A 25,225-nucleotide genomic window follows, 5' to 3' on the forward strand; every position below is an offset into this window, starting at 1 on the left:
CCTCCTTTGAACATTTTCAACCAACTGACAGTCCCTAGCATATCTCGGGGACCAGATGGGGTGACAGTACTCCAGATGGGGAAGCACTTCACTCCTGAAGATCGTCACGAGGGACGGACCGTCTAGATATCTGAACGACCTTCTTATAAGACCCAATAATTTATTTGCCTGATTTACCTTCTTCTCACAATGGCCCGAGAACTTCAGCTCATTGTCAACATACACACCTAGGTCCTTCTCACACACAGTCTCAACTAGTACATTTTCTTCATCCCGTTGGGACATATGGTACGCCTCCTTACCGTTGGTACGCCCCAGGTGCATCCTCTTACACTTCGTGACATTGAATCTCAGCAGCCATTCCTTCGGCCATTCCTGGAGCCCACAGGGGTCCTTCTGCAGCTCTTCACAGTCCGCTTGGTTCTTAATTTCCCGAAATAACTTGGCGACATCGGCAAACATTTGTATGGAGGAGTGTACAACGTCAGGCATGTCATTTATGAAACAAACAAACAACAGCGGGCCCAATACACTACCCTGTGGTACCCCACTTATGACAGGTACAGATGATGATTTCGTACCATTAATCACCACACACTGCTTGCGGTCGTGTAGGAAGTCTTCTATCCACGCTAGGACATTTCCCCGAATTCCGTACCCTTCCAGTTTGATTTTCAGCCTTTCGTGGGGTACACTGTCGAAAGCCTTGGCAAAATCTAGGTAAATATTGTCGATATTACCACCCCGTTCCATAATATGGGTCCAAATATCCAATACCTTGAGCAAGTGTGTCAAGCAAGAGCGCCCGGCTAGTAATAAGAGGATAAAGAGGATTACCTAGTTTGAAGTTCCCGGTTAACGTTAAGGGGACACAGGGACCGGGGACCAGGGGCGAGGAACGACCCTTCACGTCACCCCAGTTAGTCCACGCGGGGTCTGTTAGGTGTAAGTCTCAATATAACCTCAGTTATTTCTCTCTGATTTAGAACAAGATCCTCATTAATGTTCCTTAAATCCCTAAGAGTGTTTAGTAAATGAAGACTTAAGTAATTCTTGTAGATGAGAAGTATGATTAGTTAGTAATATCCAGTGGGAATTTTTGATCATCTGCGCCGGACTTTTATCAAGGTAGAAATATCTATTAATATTTCTACTGGACACATGGTTGATCTAAGGCAAACTTTAGATGCATAATTAAGTTTTTTTTATTGTTAAGAATCGAATTATGTCTTGGTGATAAGTGTGTTGTATGTGGTTAATGAACTACACCTACGCAGTGGATATTTTACCGTGACTGGCACCTACAAAGGCTATTTTACCGTGAGTGTGCTCTGATTGGCTAAGTACTTTCTGTTTAATATGATGGAGTGTCAATTAGTACACAATTACGAGAAACGTGGATAAGGTTGGTTTTAATATATGAATAGAGTGAATATTGGGTGGCATATAATCAAGTAGTTATGTTAGTCATACTGGTAACATAACTAACTGTATATGAGTTGGCCAATATTCTCACTCTATTCTCGCAGTTTCCTCCATTCTTATGTTCTTATATTCATAGTGTGAAATATGTACTTGTAGTGCAATGTTTGTGTGATGGAATATCAGACTTATGTAATGAGATGTAACTATTTTAAAGCCTGCATTCCATATCCCTATTTCACTGCACTTTCGGTATTATTTTACTTTCAGACATAACGCTCCCGAAGTTATAAACTACATCCCTATTCTGAGCATTTTGAACCCCATATATACCAGGCGGAAATGGATAATGGCGACACAATTTAATTTAATTGATTTTAAGTAGTTTTCAGTCTTCGTCTGTGAGGAGATGTTATCTGTGCATCACGCATGTGCAATATTGACTAGTGTCATCCATTCGTGGCCAATGAGGTATTGATATCATCACTCGGATTTTTTTCTACCAATTGCATTTGATTTTTTTCAAAGGAAACAGCCTGGGTACGAGTTTAATTTCATTGACCACTTTCATAATGACCGTGGTGGAGGTTGGTTGTCGTTTGTGCTCCTACGACTATTTAAAGTTTATTGACGAGTTTTACGAGAAACACGATTATTCTATCCAATTCTTACGTATCCCTGGCCCTTCCACTTTTGATAGGTTTGATTTGCCTGTTTAAAAGATTTTGACAGATTATTTCTTGGGAAGAAACCCCGCTGGAAAACCCAAGTGAGAAAACTACAATTGATGGGGTGAATGTGTGCTAATCTGAGGTAGAGATCAGCCTTTCTTGTACCCCTGTATTCAAAAAGTTTTAACTGCCGAAAGTGGTATCTTTGTTAGCCGGAACAATTGGTGCAGAGCGCTTCTGGGATTGAGATATTTCTGGGTAACGAGACGACTCTTAAAGCTGGGAGAAAAATCCCCCATCGCCGGAATTATCCGGGTACATGGAAAATTTTCTCGGAATTTTCCAGAAAATGTGCCCCTCAGAAAATTTCAATTCCGACTATCAGAGGGTTCCGGTTAAGAGGGTTCTGGTAAAGAGGGGTTCCGGCTAATGGAGATATTACTTGCCTAGTTACTGTGAATTTAAGGTTAACGTAATTCATATTAACTTTTTACGTCCAGTATCATCTGTCTGTCACCTGGTAGTGACTAAAAACACTGAATTCAATAATCCTAGAATGTTCCATTTCAATTTACTGAGGGTAGATCCCTTGCCTTCCCATAAGTCCTTTACTGTATAGTATTGGAAGTTAATGACTTTGGTAGCTATTAATATTACAAACTTTGAATTTACTTAGATTAAAAAAGTAAATACTGTAGGTATTAAAATAATTTTTTTATTCTTCAGAACACCAAAAATGGCTTTAGAACTTGCTCACGAAAACATCTGGTTTGACAAGTGGCGTGCTGATGATGCAGAGCGACAGTTTTATGAGAACAAGGCTCAGGTGGGTGTTGTAGTGCCTTATATATAATTTGAATTATTGTATGTATAAACATTAGGTCATATGTTGATGTTCTAACCAGTTATTTAGCTGGCCCCAGATCCAATTCTACCATTGCACTACAGTGGTCCCTCAGTTAACGAGCACAATCCATTCTAGAAGGTTGCTCGTTAACCGAAACCATTGTTTCAATGGGTATTTGGGTAATTGGTTCCAGCTCACCGAAAATTGCCTAAATTCAACAAAAAAGGTAGAAAAGTACACTTACTTTGAGGTGTGTTTGTAGAAGGCTCCTGGATGATGATGATGATGATGGGAATTAGAATGGGGGTGGAGGAAAAGGGAGAAGAGAAGGCATTGGGGTGGAAGAGAAGTCACCTCATGGTGCCATTTCACCCATAAATTTTAGTTCTCTTGGTGTAATTCAAGATTATTTTCTTTAAATCAACACTGCACTGCATTACATATTGTCAATATGTAAAATAAATTTCAAAATGACCACTAATTTGCTTGGAAACACAGAAAAAAAAAAGCATTTAGTTGAAGAGAGTCTCAAGCAAGATGTTACCTCCACTGAAAAGACAGAGACAAAGACTGGGGACGCTGTGACGCTCCGCGAGTGAAAGCGTAGCACGCCAGATGAGAGAGAATGATGCGCCTTACAAAGTAATCCGTGACGACATTATACCGAATCGGCGGGAAGTTGTCCGAATCATGGGTGTCTAAAGAGTAGTGACGTTATAAGGAAACAACGTTGTTGGGGGCAACGTTGAATGAGGACTTACTGTACCTGTAGTGGGAGTGTGTATAGTGAGACTGCCTGTGCTGTTACAGTATTTAACTTGCCTGTGCTGTTACAGTATTTAACTATTGTGGAGCAAGATTTTATTGAGTGTGTACATTGGACACCTGAGTAGCTCAGCATTGTCTCCAAAATAATGTATTTTGCCTGAAGGGATGTAGAGAGGTCATTAATAATTGGATAAAGAAGAAAGTAGGAGCAAGAAATGAGCCTGGAGGCACAGCAACATTGGTGGGAAATTAGTTGAGTTTAAACTATCCACAGCAGAATGGATGTTGCAGTTACTGAGAAACCAAAATTAAAGAATTGGAAACTAATTGGAGAAAGTTTGGTAAGGAGGTAACATGGGCAACAAGGTAAGATTTGTTAAAGTTGATATATAAGCCAAGTTAGTTTTCTGTTTTGAAATAAAAGCATTTGTGGAACTGACTTAATCTCTCTTGAGGATGAATCTGCTGATAACATATACTGCATGAATATTTCCTTCATATCTGTAAATTGCTGTAAAAGTATTTGTCAAATTATACTGGTACTGTATCCCTTAAAACAACCCACGGCATTGGTAAATCTGGCAAACAAGCTAGAGCCTCTTTTTAATTATTTTATAATTAAATAAAATTCTAGATAGAGTACTTGTGTGTTACTGTAGCATTTACTAATTACCATCTTGTTATTTATCAGGTACTGTACTGTTTTAACTAAAGAATGTTTGTGATACAGAAATTACTCTTTAATGTTATGTTACATGTTAGCTAAAGAGTATCCCTCCCATTTTTATATAGCCTGCCATAGGATCACCCTGTGTGAGGCAACCTTGCACAGGTAGGCCAGTAGGGGTAGTTTCCAAGGTAAGGTTGAAAGACATTCTCTAACTTTAGTTTGTAAACTGAATTATTTGTTTATTGACTAACACTTGGGAATACAGAAAATATAGTTGAGTTGGATTCATTAATTCAACACACACACACATCCCACTGCTTGTTTGAGTGACCTTGGTCTTTGTGGCCCCCCCATTTTTTTTTTTTTTTTTTTTTTATAGTGGTGGTCAAAGACCGTCTGAGTGCCCGGGCGGTTCAAATGTTGGGGTAAAAACAAAGACAAAAAAGTCTTATGAATATCGAGTTAGGAAGAAAATGAAAAAGTACTCAGATACCAGCTTAGTGTACATTAAGCTCCTCAACTTTAATTTTAAGGTTGGTTTTCTATGTTTATGTTGATTAACTAATAAATTATTCTCTTTCAGCAATAAAATATAGGTTTATGTGGGTAAAATAGGAAAAAATGAGACTTTAGGTGTGGCCCCTTGGTACTAATTAGGCTTTTTCCCATTGGATTAAGACCTCTGGTTTGGCGAAGTTTTTTCAACGCTAATTATTCGCCAAACTGGAGGGTTTACTGTACTGTATTGTGTGTGTATACAGTACCTTGACTTCAGTGGGTACATGATAATTACATTGACATTCATAAAATATTGATACTGTAGATATTGCTAACCTTTCGCTCAACACAATGAGGTGAATGTCTAGGGCAGAAGCAGGGTGCTTCAGATGTTCAATTTTACTTACCACAAAAAATTCAATCATCATAAGAGGCTTACAGTTCCTTAAACAAAATAATTACACTGGACTTACTCTGCAGACTTAAACACTGTAATACTATATTTTCAGCTTACTTTACATTCATTCATGAAATGATGCTGTCTGTAGCTCAGAACAACATGTGCTCTATTTGAATTTATTCCTATTTGTACAATTTATATGGTTAAGTTTTGTCCCAAGTTTTTTAAAATTCAAATTGTTGCAGATTATAGTTGATTTGTATGGGATAGAGGGAAGCATTATTTAACACTGTTGTACAAAGAGAAGTTTGTACAGCCTTTTAATTTGATGTATGATTGTGTTTTAAGAAGCATTTGGCACCTGAAGTGTTCATGTAGGTGGGTATGGAGACAGTACATGCTGTACAGTTATACAGTATGTACAGTATTTTATGATAGTTTTGTTATGTAATTTGGCAATGATGCAATTGCTTTTCTTCTGTAGATTTCAGTATAATTAAGGTTTTGTGTGCAAAGGGAATCAAATAATGATACTTCACTGTTTTAGAGGAATATCTTGTTTTCTTTTATTCCGGTGATGACTTTCTTTTGCATGATTAAAGGCCCATCCATACTGAATGTAATCTACCCACACGGGCAGATTTTTGTTTATGTGCTCCGAGAGTGGACGTGTTCTAAAATTATATCGTTGCCTTGATAAATATGTTTTTTATTGATATATTTTAGGACGAGGAAGATATAAACCAAAGAGTGTGGGTTCACGAAACACTGAAAAAAAGAAACATTCACTCCCACAGGCACCTCACTGTGAACAGAGTCATTTGATAACTAGAGAAGCTGTCATTTTGCTCCCCATACAGGCAGATCACATCCAGTGAGGATGAGTGTTTGTGCTGGCATATTTATATTTTGTTGTGTAGTTGCTGGTGTCTTCAAGAAAAAACCCAGGGGATTTATAATGGGCTGGCTGTTACAACTCCTCTCCTACAGTATTTCTAGTATTCCTTCACTGACCTATCAACCATCCTATCTCTTCCTCATTTGATGTAATACATTAGTTTAAATCACTAACATTGCAGTCCCTGACCCACCAGTCCCTGCCACCTCTGCCATTATCCCCTCCAAATCATCTGAGAAAGATCACCGTGTAATCTAATTATACTGTAGATTGTATATTCAGTGGGGAAATAGTGTTGAACATTTAAAGATAATTTTTATTGCTTGACTTAACCATGGATCTCTTGTTAATTTTTAAAATGAACCAGGTTTGCAGCTCATAATCTATAGATAAAAAATTCAATTGCATTTATTCTTAAGCTTTTATCTCGATTCCTTAGTGTGGGGAGGATAATGAAGGTGAAGTATTAGCAGACGACCATCAACACATGGTATCCTCTTGTGTGGAAACAGTACAAGTTTCTACCATTAATATACCTCAAGAGTGTGAACCATCACACATCATATGCTCTCAAGAGGAACAGAGTGAGGTTGTCAGATGAAAGGCATGATCAAGGCTCATTTTAACCGGTGTCACATTGCTACTTGATGTGGAAGCTTGTGCATTTTGTGATCGTGTTTTTGTGTGTCGATTAAACCAACGAGTCCATTAATACTAGCTGCAATTGACACACCCTTCATTTGTTAAATATATTGGGTTTTTTGTTAAATTCTGAAATAGGATATTATTATAAAAAATAAAAATAAAGTTTGAAAGGATATAAAGTGAATTTGTCCATCTGCCTGTCTGTGTCAAATTTGGTTTTCGCTCGATAGTTCAGCTCAGTTCCAATGGTTTGAATTCAACTTTGATACGAAGTATTTGATGGTAATTTCTGTCTTGGGATTATAGGCCACGTTGCTAACCAAAGTGATCCGTGGGGTCAAGCCATATTTGGTAGTTATGTGGTTTCTCAAATTTCAATTTCTTTCATTTCACTTATTAAAATGAGCCTAGATATTTGATGGTGTGAACGGAGTGTAATAACTCACAATGGTATACCAATGAACTAACATTAATTGATTTTTTCTTTTAATATTGTTTATTTAGTTTTGTTGTTTACAGATTGTCTGGTGATAGATTGTTCATTGATGTCATTTTGTTTAAATTTGATTTATATACTTGACAAATTTAAACAATGATCTTTTGAATGTTTAACACACTTCTCACATTACCAGTACAGTATATATTGCTATCATGTACAAAACTTGACATTTTTAAAGCCCTTTTACAATCTAGACTTAATTCTTCTATACTGTATTACTGTAAATCTTCTTTGTAAGCTAGGGAGTGGAGAAATCTATACTTCTTAAGGAGGTGTCTGTCAATTTAAACTCATAATTGGAATATGACATTTATTTATCGTACAAAAATCGTAAGCTGTACCTTTAGACATGATCACTGTTGGTATAAATAATATGATGAGATCCATGTGTGTTAATAATGTGTGATTCATTAATGGTTAAACCTGTATGAGTTATTAAGCTTTCCAAGACAAGATGGACATACATGATACATTGGATCCCAAGTAAGTATAATAGGCAGGTCATTTTAGCTGGACTGTTGAACATTGGTTGGCCCCTTGAGGTATACACTGTTAGTACCATACTAAAGTTGAGGTCTCCATCAACATTACCAGTTAGTTTTAGTCTGACATGTTTCACACATAATTATATCCTAGGAATTTTTTATTTTATGTATATATATATATATATATATATATATATATATATATATATATATATATATATATATATATATATATATATATATATATATATATATATATATATATATACAGTATATTTTTTTTATTGTTGAAATTTTCATTTGTGTGGCACAATGGATGTTCAGGGTTCTCAAAATGTGTCTGAAACTTCAGTGTCTAATCTTTAATTGTGTTGTCTATGTAATTCTTGGCTAAAATTTGGTTTGCATAATATAAAGCATGTATGTGAACACCACAGACATTGTACAGTTATGTAAGTCATGTCCCGATAAACATGTACTAACCCCCCCCCCTCCTGCCCCTAATGGCAGGCTTTTGACTCTCCAGTTGCCCCAGTGGTACAGCTTGGCACCTCTTATATTTTTAAAGGGTCTCTTATTTCAAGTGTTTTTGAGAACCCTGGATGCTGATGGTTTAAAAAAAAAATTCACTGGTGTGCAGTGGTTTAAGCTGTGTGTAGTTGATTTTCTTTCTCTCCATAAATCTTCTTAACTGATGGTACTCTAGAAGGAATGCTATATTTAGTTAGTTATGTTATTGTGAGGTGAATGATACTAACTTACCTTCAGTTTTGCCTTTCTACATGATTTGCAGAAATGACTTTCTCACTAACCCCCCATATTTTTCCTTGCTGTTTTTCTCTCTCCGTCACATACTACCCACACTCTTGAGGGTTTTGGCGAGGAAAGATGAGTGAGACACGTGGATTGATGCCAAATTCAAGTGTTAGCAACTTTCAGTTCATATTTACAATATTTCATTATTTTATTAATTTACAAACAACATTACAGGTACATTTCAAGATACAAAATTTTTAATATTGCCGTATAACTGTACAAAAGCACTCCACAGGACAACCCTCCATGGGATCCCTGTATATTATTATGTTATGTAATCATGTACAGTGCTGTACTCATCAAAATTTCACAATCGAGAAATTATATTAGCTTTGATTTATATTAATATGAGTACAATATGGAAGAGGATTTTGGAGGGAAAAGCTGGACAGACACTAAGGCCTCAACTGTGAAGGGAGGATAGAGAATACAGTACAGTGGTCCCTCTAATAACGAACTCAATTATTTCCTCGATTCGTTCGTTAACCGAAAATTTCGTTAACTGAATCTATTATTTCAATGGGATATTGGGGAATTGGTTCCAACTCACAATAATAGTATACATACAAAGTACTGTATACCGGTAATAGAATTAACAAAATATTAAATATAGACTAAATACAGTACTGTACTGTACAGTATACTGTATAATAATAAATAAAAAACAATAGATTACTATATTTTAACTTACTTTGAGGTGTGTATGTCGTATTACCGGCAGCTTTGTTTACATATCAAACAGCTGATTGTAGAGGCGGGTGATGATGACATGCCATATTCTTTACAGAGTGCATTGGTTCTAATGCCTTCTTCATGTTTCATAATATTTTCTGTACAGTACTGTATATTATCAATATGTGAACTAAATTTCAGAATGACCAATAATTTTAATGTAAAATGCAAAAATATTCAAGAGACCAACAAATTGGATGTTCACTCCACTGTAAACAAAGTTAAGCTGAGAAGCGTTGTTGGGTGATACAATCAGCTGATGGGCACACAAAAACTGTTCCCTGTACTGTATATATTATCAATATGTTAACTAACTTTTAGAATGACCAACAATTTTATATAAAAAATGCAAAAATATTCAAGAGCACAACTTTCTTGATATTTACTCCACTGGAAACGAATATAAACATAGAACCGATTACTGTATTGTCGGACTAGCCGATCAACTGATGCACACAACAAAGCGTGTTTCTCGTAAGGCTGTCGTTAATCTAAGTTTTGTTCATTTATGGGAGCTAATTTGTTAACCGAAATTTCGTTAATTGAACCGTTGGTCAATCAAGGGACCACTGTACTAGTACTTCAGAACTGTGGTAGGAGCAGAAAGGTGGATTACCTGCACAGTATGTGTAGTGTATTTAGGAAAAAACACTGACAGAGACCCTTACTTCTCAGTTTTTAAAGGGAAATTGAATTTAGTTTCTACTGTACATATTGAATACTGATGATTCCAGATTGCTTTGAAGTGTAATTTGAAGAGGGAGGATTTAAATTTGAATAATTTCACATTTACTTGTGTTATATAAACTTGTGCATTTCTCTGTTCTGTACCGTTCATTTTAAGGTGAGCATCATTGACCGGTGAGGTTCATTTTTGGTGGCAAATTGATTGATTCATATTAATTACATAGTGTTGTCATATATATCGCATAGTTTGAGAAAATCTGCATACTGTATATACCTGTCTCTAGAAATGACAAATGCATATAGTAATCCTATTAATTTTTTCAAACAGCCACAAACTAATGCTACATGTATACGTATTTGTTATCTGTAAGAGTCTATTGAAAGGGATCTTGATAAAGGGATTAGATCTTGAGCTGGCTGCCTTTGTCGATAAATTATCCTTGATTTAACCATTATTTTTATGAGTGGATAAAAGCCAACAAAACTCTTGGCCTGCAACCTGCCCTCATATGAAAGGATGGTACGTGTCATAGAACAGGATGGAATTAATGCACTTATTCGTGTGGGTTGTTTTAAGGTCAGTCTACCCAGTATTGCTTATAATCCACAGTACTGTATACTACATTTATATATTTTTATATTTTTATTTTGACCTTTACAGAAACACAGATCAAAATTTTTCAGGCACATTCATCAAATCTTACTTACAACACTAGAATTGCCATTGTGTTGCTAAACTAGTTTATCTAGAGATGGTCTTTCTTGAAAAAAAAATTTAAATAAATTTCCATGTTTTGCAGTTCTTCATCTACTATAATTCTCAAGGTAGGGTGCATTTTTTGCCTCAGGGTAATAGAGGCCACTTTTCATATGCTTTTGCTCTGAAGATCTAACAGTGGTTTCCTGTGTCTCCCAGGGAGGTTCGGGCCTAGGATCCCTGGTCAGTCAGATTGCCAAGGCACGGCAAGAAATACAGAATTCCCTTGTCTCTGTGAGTAGGTCCTCAAAGTGAACTTCTTAATGGTATATCATGTTTCTGTAGGTACATTGTTGCTTTGTGCTGGGTAATGTTGTTTTAGGTCCTTCTGATTATTTTCTTCATCATACTGGAGACCAATAGTAGTTGAGCTCTTTAGGCATTATAAATACACCTGATTCACTTGCTATGGACTGTAATTGCATCAAGCATGTTCACTGTTGCATGAGGGTGAATGCATATTGTTAAAGAGACTAATTTTACCAGCATGAACAGTTTTAGGTCTTGCCTGTTACTGCATGATCTGGGATGTTTTAGGATTACAGATGTTTATAGATGGTGAGTAACACTGGTAGGGGCAGCATAATAAGAGACATGTGAATTTAGGGTAAGATGCTGTAGTGTGTGTGGAAGAGGTGAATGGTGTATCTGGACGAAGAGTGATATGAAAATGGGTTGAGGAGTATCAGTGTACAGTGATTAGGGATGTTTAATTAAACCTTAAATAATAGGGAGTTTTTTAGGTAGACTATTTGCTCTAATGGGGAAAGTTGAGGGTTTTAAAAAATGGGTAAAATTATGAATATTTTCTTGTAAAATTGACAAGTTTCTTTCACTGAATACTGTGGTGTAATATGATTTCTTGTATGCTTAACAAGAGCCATGAACAATGGGTGGGAAGATAGGTGTATCTGACAAAGTGGGAGGAAGGGGGATCAAGACCTTGCCATGTGCTCCATCTTTGAACCTGTATCATTATTGATACATTGTCTGTATTTTCTGGCATGATCAGCCTCTTATTTTATTTATTGCCAGGTCAAATTAGAGCATTGAAATACATGTATTTCAAAAATGGTATTGTTGCGTAATGTAAATAAATACTGTAGCAACCGGCACTCGGCCACAAAATATGAATATTTGACTGCAAAATTGAAAAGCGCTACAGTAGTAATTGAGGTATCCGGAAATTTAAGAATGCGAATATTGCTCCACTTCATAGATGATCACTGTCGCTGCGAACAAAAGGTGTTCATCTATTTACAATTGCTGTTGTTTAAGGGTCAAGTATTTTAACCTAATTTTATTGACACCAGAATTTTCCTCCAGATACCTTTATAGAGTACAGTACAGTACAGCACAGCACAGTACAGTACAGCACAGCACAGCACAGTACAGTACAGTACAGCACAGCACAGTACAGCACAGTACTTCTCATTAAGATAGTGAGGAAATGTAAGAGATAAAAAGTTGAAATTCAATTCAATACCCGAGCAAGGGGTAACTGACCTTTGGACTTGTCATCAACCTCTTTCTTCCTGGTGGGAGATGTGGATGATTGGAAATACAGTATTAGAATGAGGGAAGAGCAATGGAAGGGTTGTACTATACTGGAGGTGTTTTGTAAGTTAGGGACTGTATTGTGGATTAATCATAGTGCTAATAGAAACACACTAGATGACTGGTCTTAGCATATACTGTAAAGTGAATTGGTGTGATGTTTTGTAATCACTAAGAGATATGAGATTATATTTGTATGTAAGTCGAGGCTGTGAGAAGTGTGTTTGTGTGTGGAATGATGCTGTTTGTTTTAACCCTTCCTGTTGCATTCTCTATACCTGTATTGTATATAATATATATATATATTATAATTAAGAAATAAATTCTCAATGTTCTTCTGTGTCATTTCTTCCCCTTTTTAATGTTTCTGATTTGCTTGATCAACTCTATACAAACTGTCTGAGGAATAATGAACAGTGTTGGCCTTCAACTCCATACTGTATGGTAGTTTTTTTGGACGTGCTAATTCTATTATTGTTGCTGCTTGCTTGTGCACTCCAGTTCAGTTTTAATAATACAGTATTTATATATGCACTTGTGAATAATTTTATTGGGGATTATCTGTTCCTTTTTGTCTTAAGTTGTTTTAAATTATTATAATTTATAATGATGATTTTGCCTGCTATTGATTTCTTTATAAAATGTAATTAAGTTTATTAAAGAAGCTTGCTGTAATTATTCTTTATTTTATATCTTCCTTTACTCTTTTGCCACTTATTTTTTTCTTATGTTGATATAAAGTTATTGTGTAGTATTGTCTTATTTCAGTCATCTTGCCTTCTGGTGTTGTTTTTTACTGTACAGAACATGGCAGAGATGAAATATGGAGGTAGTGAATTAATTACCTACATTAATCCCATATTTTCAGACTAATGTTTCTGGTCACTTTCCTGTTGTCAGTTTTTAAAGAACAGATATGTGTTTAATAGTCAGATAGTTCTGGGTTCAAGGCTGGGACATTCCATATATTATAATTGGCTTAAGTTGATGTCTATGTGGACAAGTGTATGTATGAGGAGTGTGATATGGGAGCAGCATATTTGGATGGCATGTTGCTATTACATATAAATGCTTCACTATCAGTTTTGAGTTGATTTTTGTAATCATAGAAACATAGATGTAGTTACAACGTATATAATGTAGGATTGTTACTTTTAAGAACTGCAAGCATAACTTAACAAGCTGTGATTTTCATATTGAGGTGTTTTTTCACTATTACTGCTCATGTTAGTTGAATGAGCATCCTGTATTATTCTGCAAAAGTTTATCTTCAATAATTAGCATAGATTTTAAGAGATGTCATATAATAGTAAATTGGATCTACAGGGTGGTCACTCGGGCTCTGCTGGTGGTAGTGGAGCGAGTTCTGATGTTCTGAACCGCATCACCAAGCTAGAAGGGGAGAATAAAAATCTTTCATCAAGTGAGTACAATATTATTTAACAGTTTTTTTTTAAAGAACTATGTTTACTTAATATCACTTTTTTAAACTAATTTCCTTTTGGAGGGATCTTTAGCCATTTGCAGTGCACAAAAAAATAATGTGTGAGAATTTGAGAAGCAGAGAGAGAGAGAGAGAGAGCACTCGTCTTGACCACGAACATCACAAGGCACTAGTATATTGTCAAATGCAGCTTTTAATGACTACAAGCAAATGTTTATGATCATCCTACAGCAATAATAGCACCACAAGGGTTGACAGAATCTTGCAATAAAAGAAAAAAATGTAGTTGATTTTATTTTGCTAATTCAGTTTTAATACTGGTCCTTGGGAGAAACATGCTAAAGGAAAGCAGTTGGTGGAATATTTCTCACAGTATTGAACAAACACTTAATATATTTTGACAGTTTCATCCATATAAATCCTCAAGTTGTTTGTTTTGATTAGCATGAGTTTGCAGATGTGTACTAGCTGGTAGACAACGACCGCTAAACATTTCCACCATTCATGTGACAAAAGTGAGTTGCCATTAGTTTATCTTGCTTTTATCGTGATTATTCGTGGCGCTCCCATCAGAGTATGCACGAAGCTTACAAACATCCAATCGTGTGAGAAGCCTTTTGAAATTGAATTTTTTGTCCCTTTTTTGGCTTGCATGAGATGGAAAACTATGCTGCATACTACATATCTCTTAGCTACTACTACATGCTATCTTATACTCACCAGTAACTAGGAGAAATTTATAGTGAAGTGGGACATTATGGGCTAAGTAATTTTTATAATTTGTCGAGTTAGGTGAGTCTATATTTGCTCGGGTTGTACTGTCTGCTGTCAGAAATGATATAGCCTGAAATCTCTCCTGATAGCAGACTTTGCTTAGGTGTTGGATAGTATGGGAGAGTGTTGGTTACGGATGTGGTAAGTTGACAAATAAGTTGGTGACATGTTGGGTAGACTATGTATCCAGTATCCTGACAATTGGTAACCCTTTCACTGGCTACATCACTAAGAGCCTGACTCCCTCTCACTGGCTACATCACTAAGAGCCTGACTCCCTCTCACTGGCTACATCACTTAGAGCCTGACTCCCTCTCACTGGCTACATCACTTAGAGCCTGACTCCCTCTCACTGGCTACATCACTTAGAGCCTGACTCCCTCTTGCTGGCTTGTCTCAGGTATGGTCACAAACCAAGTTTTGGTGGACACCGCTGGTGTTGTCAGCCAGCAGGCTGTTGAGATATGGATAATGCAACCAGATTGGGATGACACAATATGTGTGTCATCAGCCAGCAATAGGGCGAGATTTGTCCAACTGTCTAAATGTGAAACGGTTAAGGTAAAAATCCATTTAAAAGGAACCACTACACTAAAAAACTCCACAATACAATCGATTATATATTAAAACTAAAATATTACAGTAATGTTATTCTTTGTCTTCCCCCTCCTCACATTATCTGGCACTACAGAGTAACCTCAGAAATCTGGAAGGTTAGTCCTACCTTTATTGTCATTAGGTAGTGTTACTCTTTGAGTAGGGTGCAATATTGCACAAGCGGCTGTAGCTCAGGCAGTTACTCCTGCTGTCCTTTTCAAGCTTGCTTAAGTGTACAGGAGTTGCCCGATACTGACATTAAGTTAGAGATGGGGGATTGAACCTGAAATCATAGCTTGTAACTGAACCAGGATCAGGTGACCCAAATCCCTTCCCTCTTCTCATTGGGATGGCTTACAGGGATGAAATGGAGGCAATTGATTCTACTTTGTAGTTATGCGTTCAAGTTAAAACGAAACAAGATTAAGGCTTGCATGTGCTTACTTGGCAGCAAAAGCTCTTAGTCTTCTCTCTGTATGAAGAACTTTTATACCAAATTCCTCCATTCAAGTAATGCAGTAAGGATGGGAAGGTTGATCTGTTTTTTTTTATTATTTATTTATTTATTTTTTCTTCAGATATCTTGTCACAGTTTCAGGTCTTGAAAGCAGAGTTTTCAGCTCCGTAGACTTTGTGGTCTGTATAAATTTCCCAGCCTCAGTTCAGTTAGAAAATAGGATTCAGAACAATCCCTCATTTATCTTTTTAACTTGACTTCATTTTCTTCCAGCTGTATCATCCCTGGAGCAGACAATCCTAACTCTAACAAAGCGATTAGAAATGCTTGAATGCGACGACAAGACCACTACAGCACCAACTTCTGCCTCTCCAAAAAAGCCCGTACCAATGGAAACAGAGGATGATGATGATGATGACGACGTTGACTTGTTTGGATCTGATGATGAGGTGAGTAGTGGTTTCCCATAAGAATTATATTAAGTATCATTTTTGCTGCCCCTGAGTACATAATGCTTTTGTTGGAAGTATTGGATTACCCTCATTGACCAAGAGGAAGATTGTTGAAGCTATTAATCTTTTGGAGTGAGGTGTGTGCAAACCTGTGTGTTCCTCAATTTTATACACCTGATTGGGGGCAGGGTTATGTTTTCCAGATCCAAAGGTAAGTGTGGATTGTGTTCTTGACACCAATGGGGGATTCAATATATAAAATTGAGCTTTGAGTAATGAATGTTCCCTTACTGAAGCAACTATCTTGTTTGAAAACCTTGTCCTGCTAGTGGGGTAGTTAATGTTGAATATTTTTTCTAATTATTGAATTCTTATCATGAGATCCTGCACTTGTTCATTGACAGACTCTCATGGCCTGGCCCCCTGGGTCATTTGCTTGTCAAAGTGCCTTTAAATAAGGATTCAGTGATTCAATCCTCATTTAATGAAAATCATAAAAGTTCTGAAATTAATGAAATTGTTGGTGGTTTTAGGTCCGTAATCTTAATGCTGTTTAAATACACAAAAACCTTCTTTATCAACAGGACGATGAAGCAGCAGCACGCGTAAGGGAAGAGCGAATAAAGGCCTATGCAGAGAAGAAAGCCAAGAAACCTGGTCCTATTGCAAAGTCCTCAGTTCTGCTTGATTGCAAACCTTGGGATGACGAGACAGATATGTTTGTCATGGAAACAGAAGTCCGTAAAATTGTGATGGACGGTCTCGTATGGGGTGCTGGTAAGTGAGATTCTTGTTATTCATAATAATATCAGACACTAAAGCAACATGGATGATAAAAGTGGATGTAAAGGATTAAAAAGGAGAAAACTAGTACAGTATCAAATGAGATGACTTAGTTTTCCAGAGAAGTTGTGTAGTCAGCAGTGGATTTATTGGAGGAATGTAAGTAGGCGTCATTTATTGCCCATTACCGTAATTTTTCTTGATTAATTTTCATGAATGATTTTTACCTTTGACACTTGTCACATCTTGTTATTTAAAAAACTTTTTATCCTTTTTGTAATTCTACAGCAAAACTGGTGCCATTAGCTTATGGAATTCAGAAACTTTCCATTCTGTGTACGGTGGAAGATGAAAAGGTCTCCATAGATGATCTAAGTGAGAAGATTCAAGAAATAGAGAACTATGTAAGTAGATGACCAGTGTATGGTTATTTCTGTAAATAAAAAATTATTATTCATCTAATAATCCTATAAATATGAAATACTTTACCCGAGGATTCAAATAGGAATACAAATACAGTAATATCTTTGTTAGCCGGAATCACTCAAACTTGGAACTCTCCGATAGCCGGAATTGAAATTTTCTGGAAAATTCTGAGAAAATCTTTCCGTTACCCGGAAAATTCAGGGGATGAGGGATATTTTTCCGGGTTCGAGAGATAATGTAATGGGCAATTTCTGGAACTTCCAAGAGCATTTTTCCATTACTCGGAAAATTCCGGGGACGAGGGATTTTTTCCAGCTCTGAGAGACTCGTCTCATGACCCCGGATTCGCTCATTCCCGGAGTTGTTCTGCACCAATTGTTCCGGCTAATGGGGACATCACTGCACCATACTTGGATTTCTAATAGTAATGTATTCTAATATGAACACTCCATCCCTGACAGTCACTGGCAGGGATTTCCCAGGTTGATGGTTTAGGTTGAGAGATGTACCAATTGATAGTGCCATCTGTCACTGTTTAGGTTCAAGCTTGGGTTAAAACCTTTAACCCCCTTGTGTATGAACCCCTTTCTGAGTTGAATAAAATGATCTTGCGTTAGCCAAATCAATTATTAAAAGTGGTGTCCGTATTGTGAAGGGGTTTAATCTATGGGTGGCAAGTCTCCTGGCCCCTCCCTGACCAGTTTATGAAGAGGGGTTTCCACGATCAATCCTTAATTTTTATTTATTTTTCCACAGGTTCAGAGTGTTGACATCGCTGCATTCAACAAAGTCTGAAATGCTATTCATTCCAGTGCTAATTGAATAAAGAAGTCAGTTTATATAAGTACGATTGAATTTTTCATCTCCTGTTTTATTATTATTATTATTACGATAGCCCGGTGAGGAGATTAACCTGCCGCGATGCAGTTTATTTGGAGTTGACGTGGCCGGTTAATCTCCTTACCGGGCGATCATAGTCAAACGTGTTACAGGTTTGGCTTGGATCAGACTGCCTCTGGTGTGTTTAGGGCGATCAGTTGCCGGGTACTGCCATGTGTTATCGTCCAGGAGCCTGGGTGAAATTCAAGCCAATTCATCATGTACTGTACACGTCTTGTTCCTCATTAAGACACGAGCCGACTCGCCAGCGTCTCCTCGCCTGTAACAGAACAACGTTAATTCTTATCGCTCCCCATAATTACTTTCACTAATCTTATCACTCATATGATTACCACTGTCAATTATAATATTTGGTACATTTTTACCAAAGTATCTTGCGGACTTCAAAATCATTATGGATCATAACTTTGGGTAAGTGGTTGGAAGAACTTATGCTTTTAAATTTTGAATTTGGTTAAGAAGTGAGAGTATAGAATTATTAGATAAAACAAAAAGGTAGAGTTTTATGGAACCCTAATCTTATGCCAGATGGGATCATGGTTGGTAGATTCAAGCTTTGGATTACAGGAGTAAGGGAGGTTCAAATGATCACGAGTACAGTTGTTGTCTCCTATATGAAATGGGAGATTTTTTATAATTTAAGTGAAGATTATGGTCATTATATGTCGAAATTTGTGCTTCTGTAAGAAATAAAAACGGGATGATGAATAGGAAATGGGTTTACATTAGTATGAATACTTCTGATATTACACATGTATAATAATAGTAGTAGGTGGATGTAGGTTTGGGCAGGATGGTCAGGGATGAATGTTAACCAGTGAGGTCTCTTACAATATAGACGAACATCATTAGTATAGTTTGGTGAAGAAGTGTAATACAAGTAATTTTACTGTTTAACACCCACTGTGAAAATGGCCTCTGGAACTCTTAACTTGAGAAAGCAGTTATCCCATTCAACCATGAGCTGACGTTACTACTGAAATGATGTTCTTGACCGCTAGTTAGACAACCTCCCCACGAACTACCGCCAGGTTAAGGTCTATGTACTGTCAGAAGCAAGTTTTGGTCATTCATAACCAGTACCCTCTGCTTGCATAGCTAATTCTTCCTTAGAACTGAAGGATTCAGAGTACTGTACTGTACTGGGCAACTGGATAGAAAGGGTCAAATACTAAGGTGAAAAGAGAATTTACTTGTTGTGAAGGATATTTGTTAATAACAGTGGAAGAAAAATAGCTACAGGGAGATAATCCACTGTGAAAAATTGATACTTCTCCCATGGTTGTACTTTCAGGAGTGCCTGAGGCTTACAGATCATTACTGTACAGTACTATATTTTGAACCCAGCACAAATAATTACTACTTGTTTACAGTTTTAGCCTCAAGAAGGTATAAGTGACACAGTTATTGCATGGAAACTACCAGTCGATGAATGGACTAATAAATGGATATGGACAGATAAGGTACTTAAACTCTTAAATGGTTACCATCATTAGTGGAAGTTAGGGCCAAATGCAAGAACTGCCGTCGTGTACACGATGCTGTGGTATCCCGATGGTTGCTTTGCAAGAAGCACTCGGTACTTAAAAAAAAAAAAAGTGCGATTCATTATTGGAACGTGGGAGAATTTCGTGGTACTCTCCCCTCCGCCCGATGACCACTACGATGGAACAATATTTTGTAACCAAAAGAAAAGAAATAGAATTGGATGCACATGAATTGTATAAATCTGCAAAGGAATAATATTTTTTATAAGATATCCTTCATATAGAACATCACATGAAGAATTTTATTGTTCTTTTTAAAAGAATTCCATGTTTGTGTGGGAACATCTGCCAGCCTCTACTTATAATACCTAATACTGTACTTTGTTATATTCTACTGACTTGATCCACAGAACAGGCCATAGTTCTCTTTATTACCCTCACCCAACCCCAAGTTGGTGACAAACTTAATACTTTATTGTTAGATTTAATAAGGTCAAAGAAGGAAGGAACAGATATTACACTCTATTCCTATGTCCTTATGGTTGTCACAGGCTTTATTTACCTATATTCACTGTAAGTGATCATATTTCAAACCCAGAATTGGCTTATAATCCAAAAAATAGGAAAATGAGGTGCACCTTAGCTTGGGATTCAAGTTTTTCATGTTGGTAACTCGTGCCACTGCCAAAGTTTTGATGGTCGCAGCATACCAACCTCCTCGTCTTCCGTCAGTTGGTATCATCTGATTACACCACAATGAAGTAGTAACAACACCCGACGGTTGGGAACCACCATGACCCTTCTTGAATAATCGGTAAACTTTACTTCCATCGTATTACAACCACCGGGATACCACAGCATTGTGTACACGATGTCAGTTCTTGCATTTGGCCCTTAGTTTCCCCAGTGGGTAAATTACTTGTGGTGGAGGATGTCGTAACTGTCAAGTAGCAGCTCTTTGGATTGCTGCACAACCTGTACACCTGAGATCGATAGCTGTCCACAGTGAAGCAGCTATGCACGACCAGCAAGATCTTGGACAACAACCAAACATATCTACAGTACAACCCCTCAACAAAACATCTCGCTACAGAACGATACGTATGATGAAGAGTCTTATAAGCATCATGCACCGGAAAATGTATGAAAGCATTTTCACAAGCAGTCATGAAGCAGAAGTGTCATTGCACAGTCTTATAGGGTAATACAGTCTCTGAACTCTAAGGTGAATGCAATTGTAGACGAGACTAATCAACTAACTCGTATTATCCGTGGCTTAACTCGATCAATGCCTACACTAGTAGAATGGTTAGTATGCTTTACAGATTATTTGCATGCAGCCAAAACAACTACCCAAGCTCTCACAGAAACCAATGATATATTCATAGTTGACTTAGTGATTGCAGGTTTGGGTTGTGTAGATGCACAACTTTTGCCAATAGGCCAACTTATTGCCTCTTTAAATATAGCTAAATCTGACTGTCATCTAACCCCCATCGTTCAGGAGCAGGAGGTGAAATTTTATTGCCCCTTGTTAGAAGCATCCTTAATGCACAAGGAAATACTAATACACATTCCACTAAAATAAGAGAAGAAATTTAATGCATGGCACTTGGAACCATTTTCAATGAAAGCAAATGCCAATCATCTGGTTGTTAACTAACACACACAATTGATTTTAGTTTCAAAAGAGTTTTCACTAGTTAGGGTAACTAAGCATGATACACAGAATCATTGTAAGTCACTTTACTTTCATTTGCATGTCTGTCGCGTTTATGCTTTCGCTTTCACACGGGCTGTAGAAGCAGCTGCTTGTGAACTAGCCAGTTGTGGAATTGCCCCCACACAGAGTATCTATAGAGGTGAAGGATTTAGAAAGTGCCACTGTAGATGTAGCATGTCCTATCTATGAATCATATGAAAAGGTTGATAAAGAATTCTACCTGTATCCTCCAGACTGATGTCTTTAATGTTTTAGCAAAATATTTGTTTTACTCAATTTAATTTTTTGTTGTAAATGTGAAATAAAAGTAAAATTATTTGTACCTATGTGAATTTTAATATTTTTTCTTCATATAAATTGCCCAGTTCATGAACTAGGTAAGATTTCATAAATGTTGTTTTGGAAGACGAAGGACCAGGCTTTATGTGATAAACAACATAGTCTACGTCAGTTTTTGTAGTCCCTGTGGTGTCGTGGTAGCGTTCCCTGTTCCTATGTGGAAGTCCAGGGTCCCATTTCTTTTGACTATTGGAGTATTGAGTGTACAGTATATTGAGGCCGCATGCATTTGGACTTATCATATATATATAGTGTGTGTGTGTGTCATAGCATGTTACTGTACACACAACTGCAGGAAACGACGGGCCTGATAATTATACAGTAGATCCTGGATGAAAATCAACATAACCTCGGGACCACCAATGTGTAGAGGTAATGGCTGTAGGGGGGCACACTCGCCTTGCCTTGCTTGACATCACCAGATAATGAGACATCATAACACCTGAAGATGTGAAAGACTTAAGGTAAACAATTTTAACCTGATCATTGTTAGTAAAACGAATTTATATTTGCATGTTCCTAAATTGCAAACGTGCAGATACATTACAACATAACATTAATGACAGGTCTGACGAGTAAAAAAAAAAGGCTGCAATAAATATGTATTTCCAAACAATGACCAAACATAATGTGGTAACTTGCCCTGATAACGATTCTCTTATTTACTCACAATAAGTAAGTATAATAACCAAATATTATTTTCTACAGTATTAATCTTATAATATGTTTGTATCATAATTTAAGCTTGCTCTCACATTAGTGATTTATGTATAAAGTCATCAGACGTGAACAGCTCCACCTGTTAGGACACTCCCGGCGACTACACTAGGCATTGTGTTGTTTAACTGGCGCTGTAAGAAGCTTTGTCTATGGGTTGAAAATCAAAATTGAACCAAAGAATTAACAGAGTTCCTTCCAGTGGTTCATTCTGCTTCCTGAAGACACATACCTTTTGAGGTGAGTGTACAGAGGCTGCTTAGGGGTGGACACACTAACTCTCAGTAGGACAAGAGGACGTGTGTCTTGGGCATGATCCCACCTAATGACTGCTCTCTACCCTCGTCTCGGCTGGGCGACTCTCGCCGGCCATAGACTCTGAGCAAGGACTTGTAAACTAGCTAGAACTGATTACAAACCAAGCCCTTCGACAACATATACCAGACATAAATGCGATTTCTACTGGGAATGAATGATGTTCAGTGGATAATTGACAATACTATATTGACATTATATAAGACTATTTAATTGGTGAATAGATAATGACTTAAATCTGGTTCTGTAAAATTGTAATAATAACCAACACTGTTATTTATTTAACAGTAAAGATACAAATACTGTAATAAGTCGAATAACCAATATTACTACTACTACAGTACTACTTTGCTGTTACTCAAAATTGAGTATGATGATCATCCAGCTATGATACAATGATATGAGTTATTAAAGATGTCACCATCGTTGGTGAGCTCTGAGGTGACTCGAGAGGCCGATACGGGACCGGCAGGGCCGTCCACAGATGGTGCTTGTGTGGGGGGCTACGTCTAGGGCAGGAGCGTATTTTCGCCGTTGGCTCTTGTCTGCCTTGATATGCAGTCGGGGTAACTCGTAAGCATTGACGCCTCCTGTGGTGCTCCTCAAAGCGTTAGGATGTGGAGTGAGTATCTCCCAGGTGAGGGACCCGAGTCGATTTGGTACTTTTTCAGGTTTTTCCTTAGACTTACACCTTTTCTGTTGCCAGACAGCGTTATGTTCATCATTCATTAGGTGACAGTAAAATAGCTGTTTTGGCAGTCTACTGTCGTCCATGTGGGCAACATGGCCACTTCAACGTAGTTTTTCGTGGATAATGGTAGCCTTGATGCTCCTGCAGTTAAAATCAGCGAGAATACTGGCATTTGCTCTTTTGTCTTCCCAACGAACTCGGAGGATGGAACATAGACTACATTGGTAAAAGTTTTCAAGTGCCTTGAGGTGTCTCCTGTATGTGACCCATGTCTCGCTGCCATACAGCAGGATTGGGAGGAGCACTGAATGATACACGTGCAACTTTGTAGATAACTTCAGCTCCTTACAACTGAAGACACGAGTACAGAGTCTGCCAAAGGCTTGAGATGCACATCTGATCCGATGTTCAACCTCTTTATTGATGTTCGCGGTGATGGACAGGCGAGAGTCAAGATACTGAAAGTGGGTAATATTAGAGAGTGTAGTACCATTAATCTAGTTGGATGGTGGAGGTGTGACTGAACCAGGAGCAAACTAAAAGAGAATCTGAGTCTTACATTCACCTCAAGGCCGAAGTATGCCTACGCATCTGTTTAGGTGTTCAGGATCCCCTGTAGGTTGTGTGCAGAGTGAGCAATGAGGGTGAGATCGTGTGCCTACTGAAGTTCAGAGATGGAAGCATGCCGGCACCTTTGTTCCTGATGGAGTCGTCTAAATTGGCACTGGCACGAGTCAGGAAGGCAGCCAAGTAAATGGAAAAGAGAGTTGGTGCGAGAGCACAACCTTGTTTTACCCCCGTTTGGATGGAGAAGAACTCAGACGGTGCCATTGTGCAGGATACTGACGTTCATGCCTACTTGGAGTTCCCTTACAATGGTGATAAATTATGGCGGGCAACCAAAACGACTGAGGGTTTACCATATGGCTACCCTGTTGACCGAGTCGAAGGCCCTAGTAAGGGCGATGAAGGCCATTTACAAGTATTGATACTGTTCTCTGCGCTTTTCCTGTATCTGGCTGGCAGCAAAGATCAAGTTAGTGGTGCCTCGTCATGGTCTAAAGCCACATTGAGGATTTGGGAGGAAGTTTTCCACTTCAGGAAGAAGTCGGTATAGGAGGACTCAGGTGATAATCTTGCTGGCTATGGACAGCAGTGAGATCCCATGGTAGTTGCCACCGTCTGACCGGTCTCCCTTGTTCTTATAAATATTGACGATGGAGGCGTCTTTAAGATCTTGGGGGACTTCTTCCTTCTCCTATAAGGGCCGTGCCTCTTATAACATTTTTCTTTGCTCTAATACTTATAACCATTGGTAGCGTGACGAGAGGAGGCTCGTGGGTATATGTAATGATAGTATCAAGTAATAGGGAAGAAATAACGGTAGATACTGTAGGTAAATAATAGACACAATATACAAATACAAAATTTATTTAAACATTAATATGGAGGAAGGAGAAAGAATATATGTACCAACAGACGAAATCTGGTACTATGCCCTCGCCCTTATATTATTATTATTATTATTATTATTAGCACACACACATACACACAGTCCATAATGCGGTCAGCCACGAGAGGGTTAGTGGGCGGTGGGTGGTGGTTAGAGGGTGTGGTGGTGGGAAAAGCGAGTGTTTCTTTGAGAATAAGGTTGAGATAATGTAAATAGGCTAGGTCAAGGGGTGGTGGGTGGTGATAGTGGTGGTATATTAGGCCGCCACACTGAAGGGACATCATCATTCAACTCAATATGTCCCAACAGCTTGTG

The 25,225-nt window shown here is 37.7% G+C and overlaps 2 protein-coding genes and 1 long non-coding RNA gene across 12 annotated transcripts in view; 2 read left to right on the top strand and 1 right to left on the bottom strand.

Annotated features, from left to right (window-relative positions):
* The first annotated feature begins 843 nt into the window (after positions 1-843).
* LOC121854591 (elongation factor 1-delta-like) lies at positions 844-18,132 on the top strand. Of its 10 annotated transcripts, none has more exons than XM_042349282.1 (10): positions 844-945; positions 2,820-2,919; positions 4,501-4,566; positions 6,614-6,763; positions 10,955-11,029; positions 13,679-13,775; positions 15,898-16,073; positions 16,661-16,853; positions 17,148-17,263; positions 18,042-18,132. In XM_042349282.1, exons 2-10 carry the CDS (start codon positions 2,830-2,832, stop codon positions 18,078-18,080), a joined length of 1,002 nt encoding a protein of 333 aa, XP_042205216.1. In that variant the 5' UTR covers positions 844-945; positions 2,820-2,829; the 3' UTR covers positions 18,081-18,132. The 10 variants fall into 10 exon arrangements, with proteins under 10 accessions (XP_042205216.1, XP_042205221.1, XP_042205222.1 ...); XM_042349284.1 differs by lacking the exon at positions 844-945 and adding an exon at positions 1,198-1,320; XM_042349287.1 differs by lacking the exon at positions 10,955-11,029.
* Positions 18,133-18,135: 3 nt separating this feature from the next.
* On the bottom strand, positions 18,136-22,912 carry LOC121854592. Its single transcript, XR_006086581.1, has 3 exons — positions 22,684-22,912; positions 19,673-19,767; positions 18,136-18,444 (listed from the first exon to the last, which is right to left on the bottom strand). It is a non-coding gene; the product is annotated as an uncharacterized LOC121854592 (long non-coding RNA).
* A 2,275-nt stretch (positions 22,913-25,187) lies between these two features.
* The window catches only part of LOC121854589 (carbonic anhydrase 2-like), a 5,706-nt gene continuing 5,668 nt past the window's right edge, over positions 25,188-25,225 (top strand). Inside the window, exon 1 of the mRNA XM_042349280.1 lies at positions 25,188-25,225. This exon is cut by the window's right edge and continues 37 nt beyond it. Within this exon, the coding sequence (XP_042205214.1) occupies positions 25,208-25,225 (18 nt within the window). The 5' untranslated portion in view covers positions 25,188-25,207.

The sequence above is a fragment of the Homarus americanus genome, unplaced genomic scaffold (assembly GCF_018991925.1).
Source record: "Homarus americanus isolate GMGI-L3 unplaced genomic scaffold, GMGI_Hamer_2.0 scaffold54302, whole genome shotgun sequence".
In the NCBI taxonomy this organism is placed as follows: Eukaryota; Metazoa; Arthropoda; class Malacostraca; order Decapoda; family Nephropidae; genus Homarus; species Homarus americanus.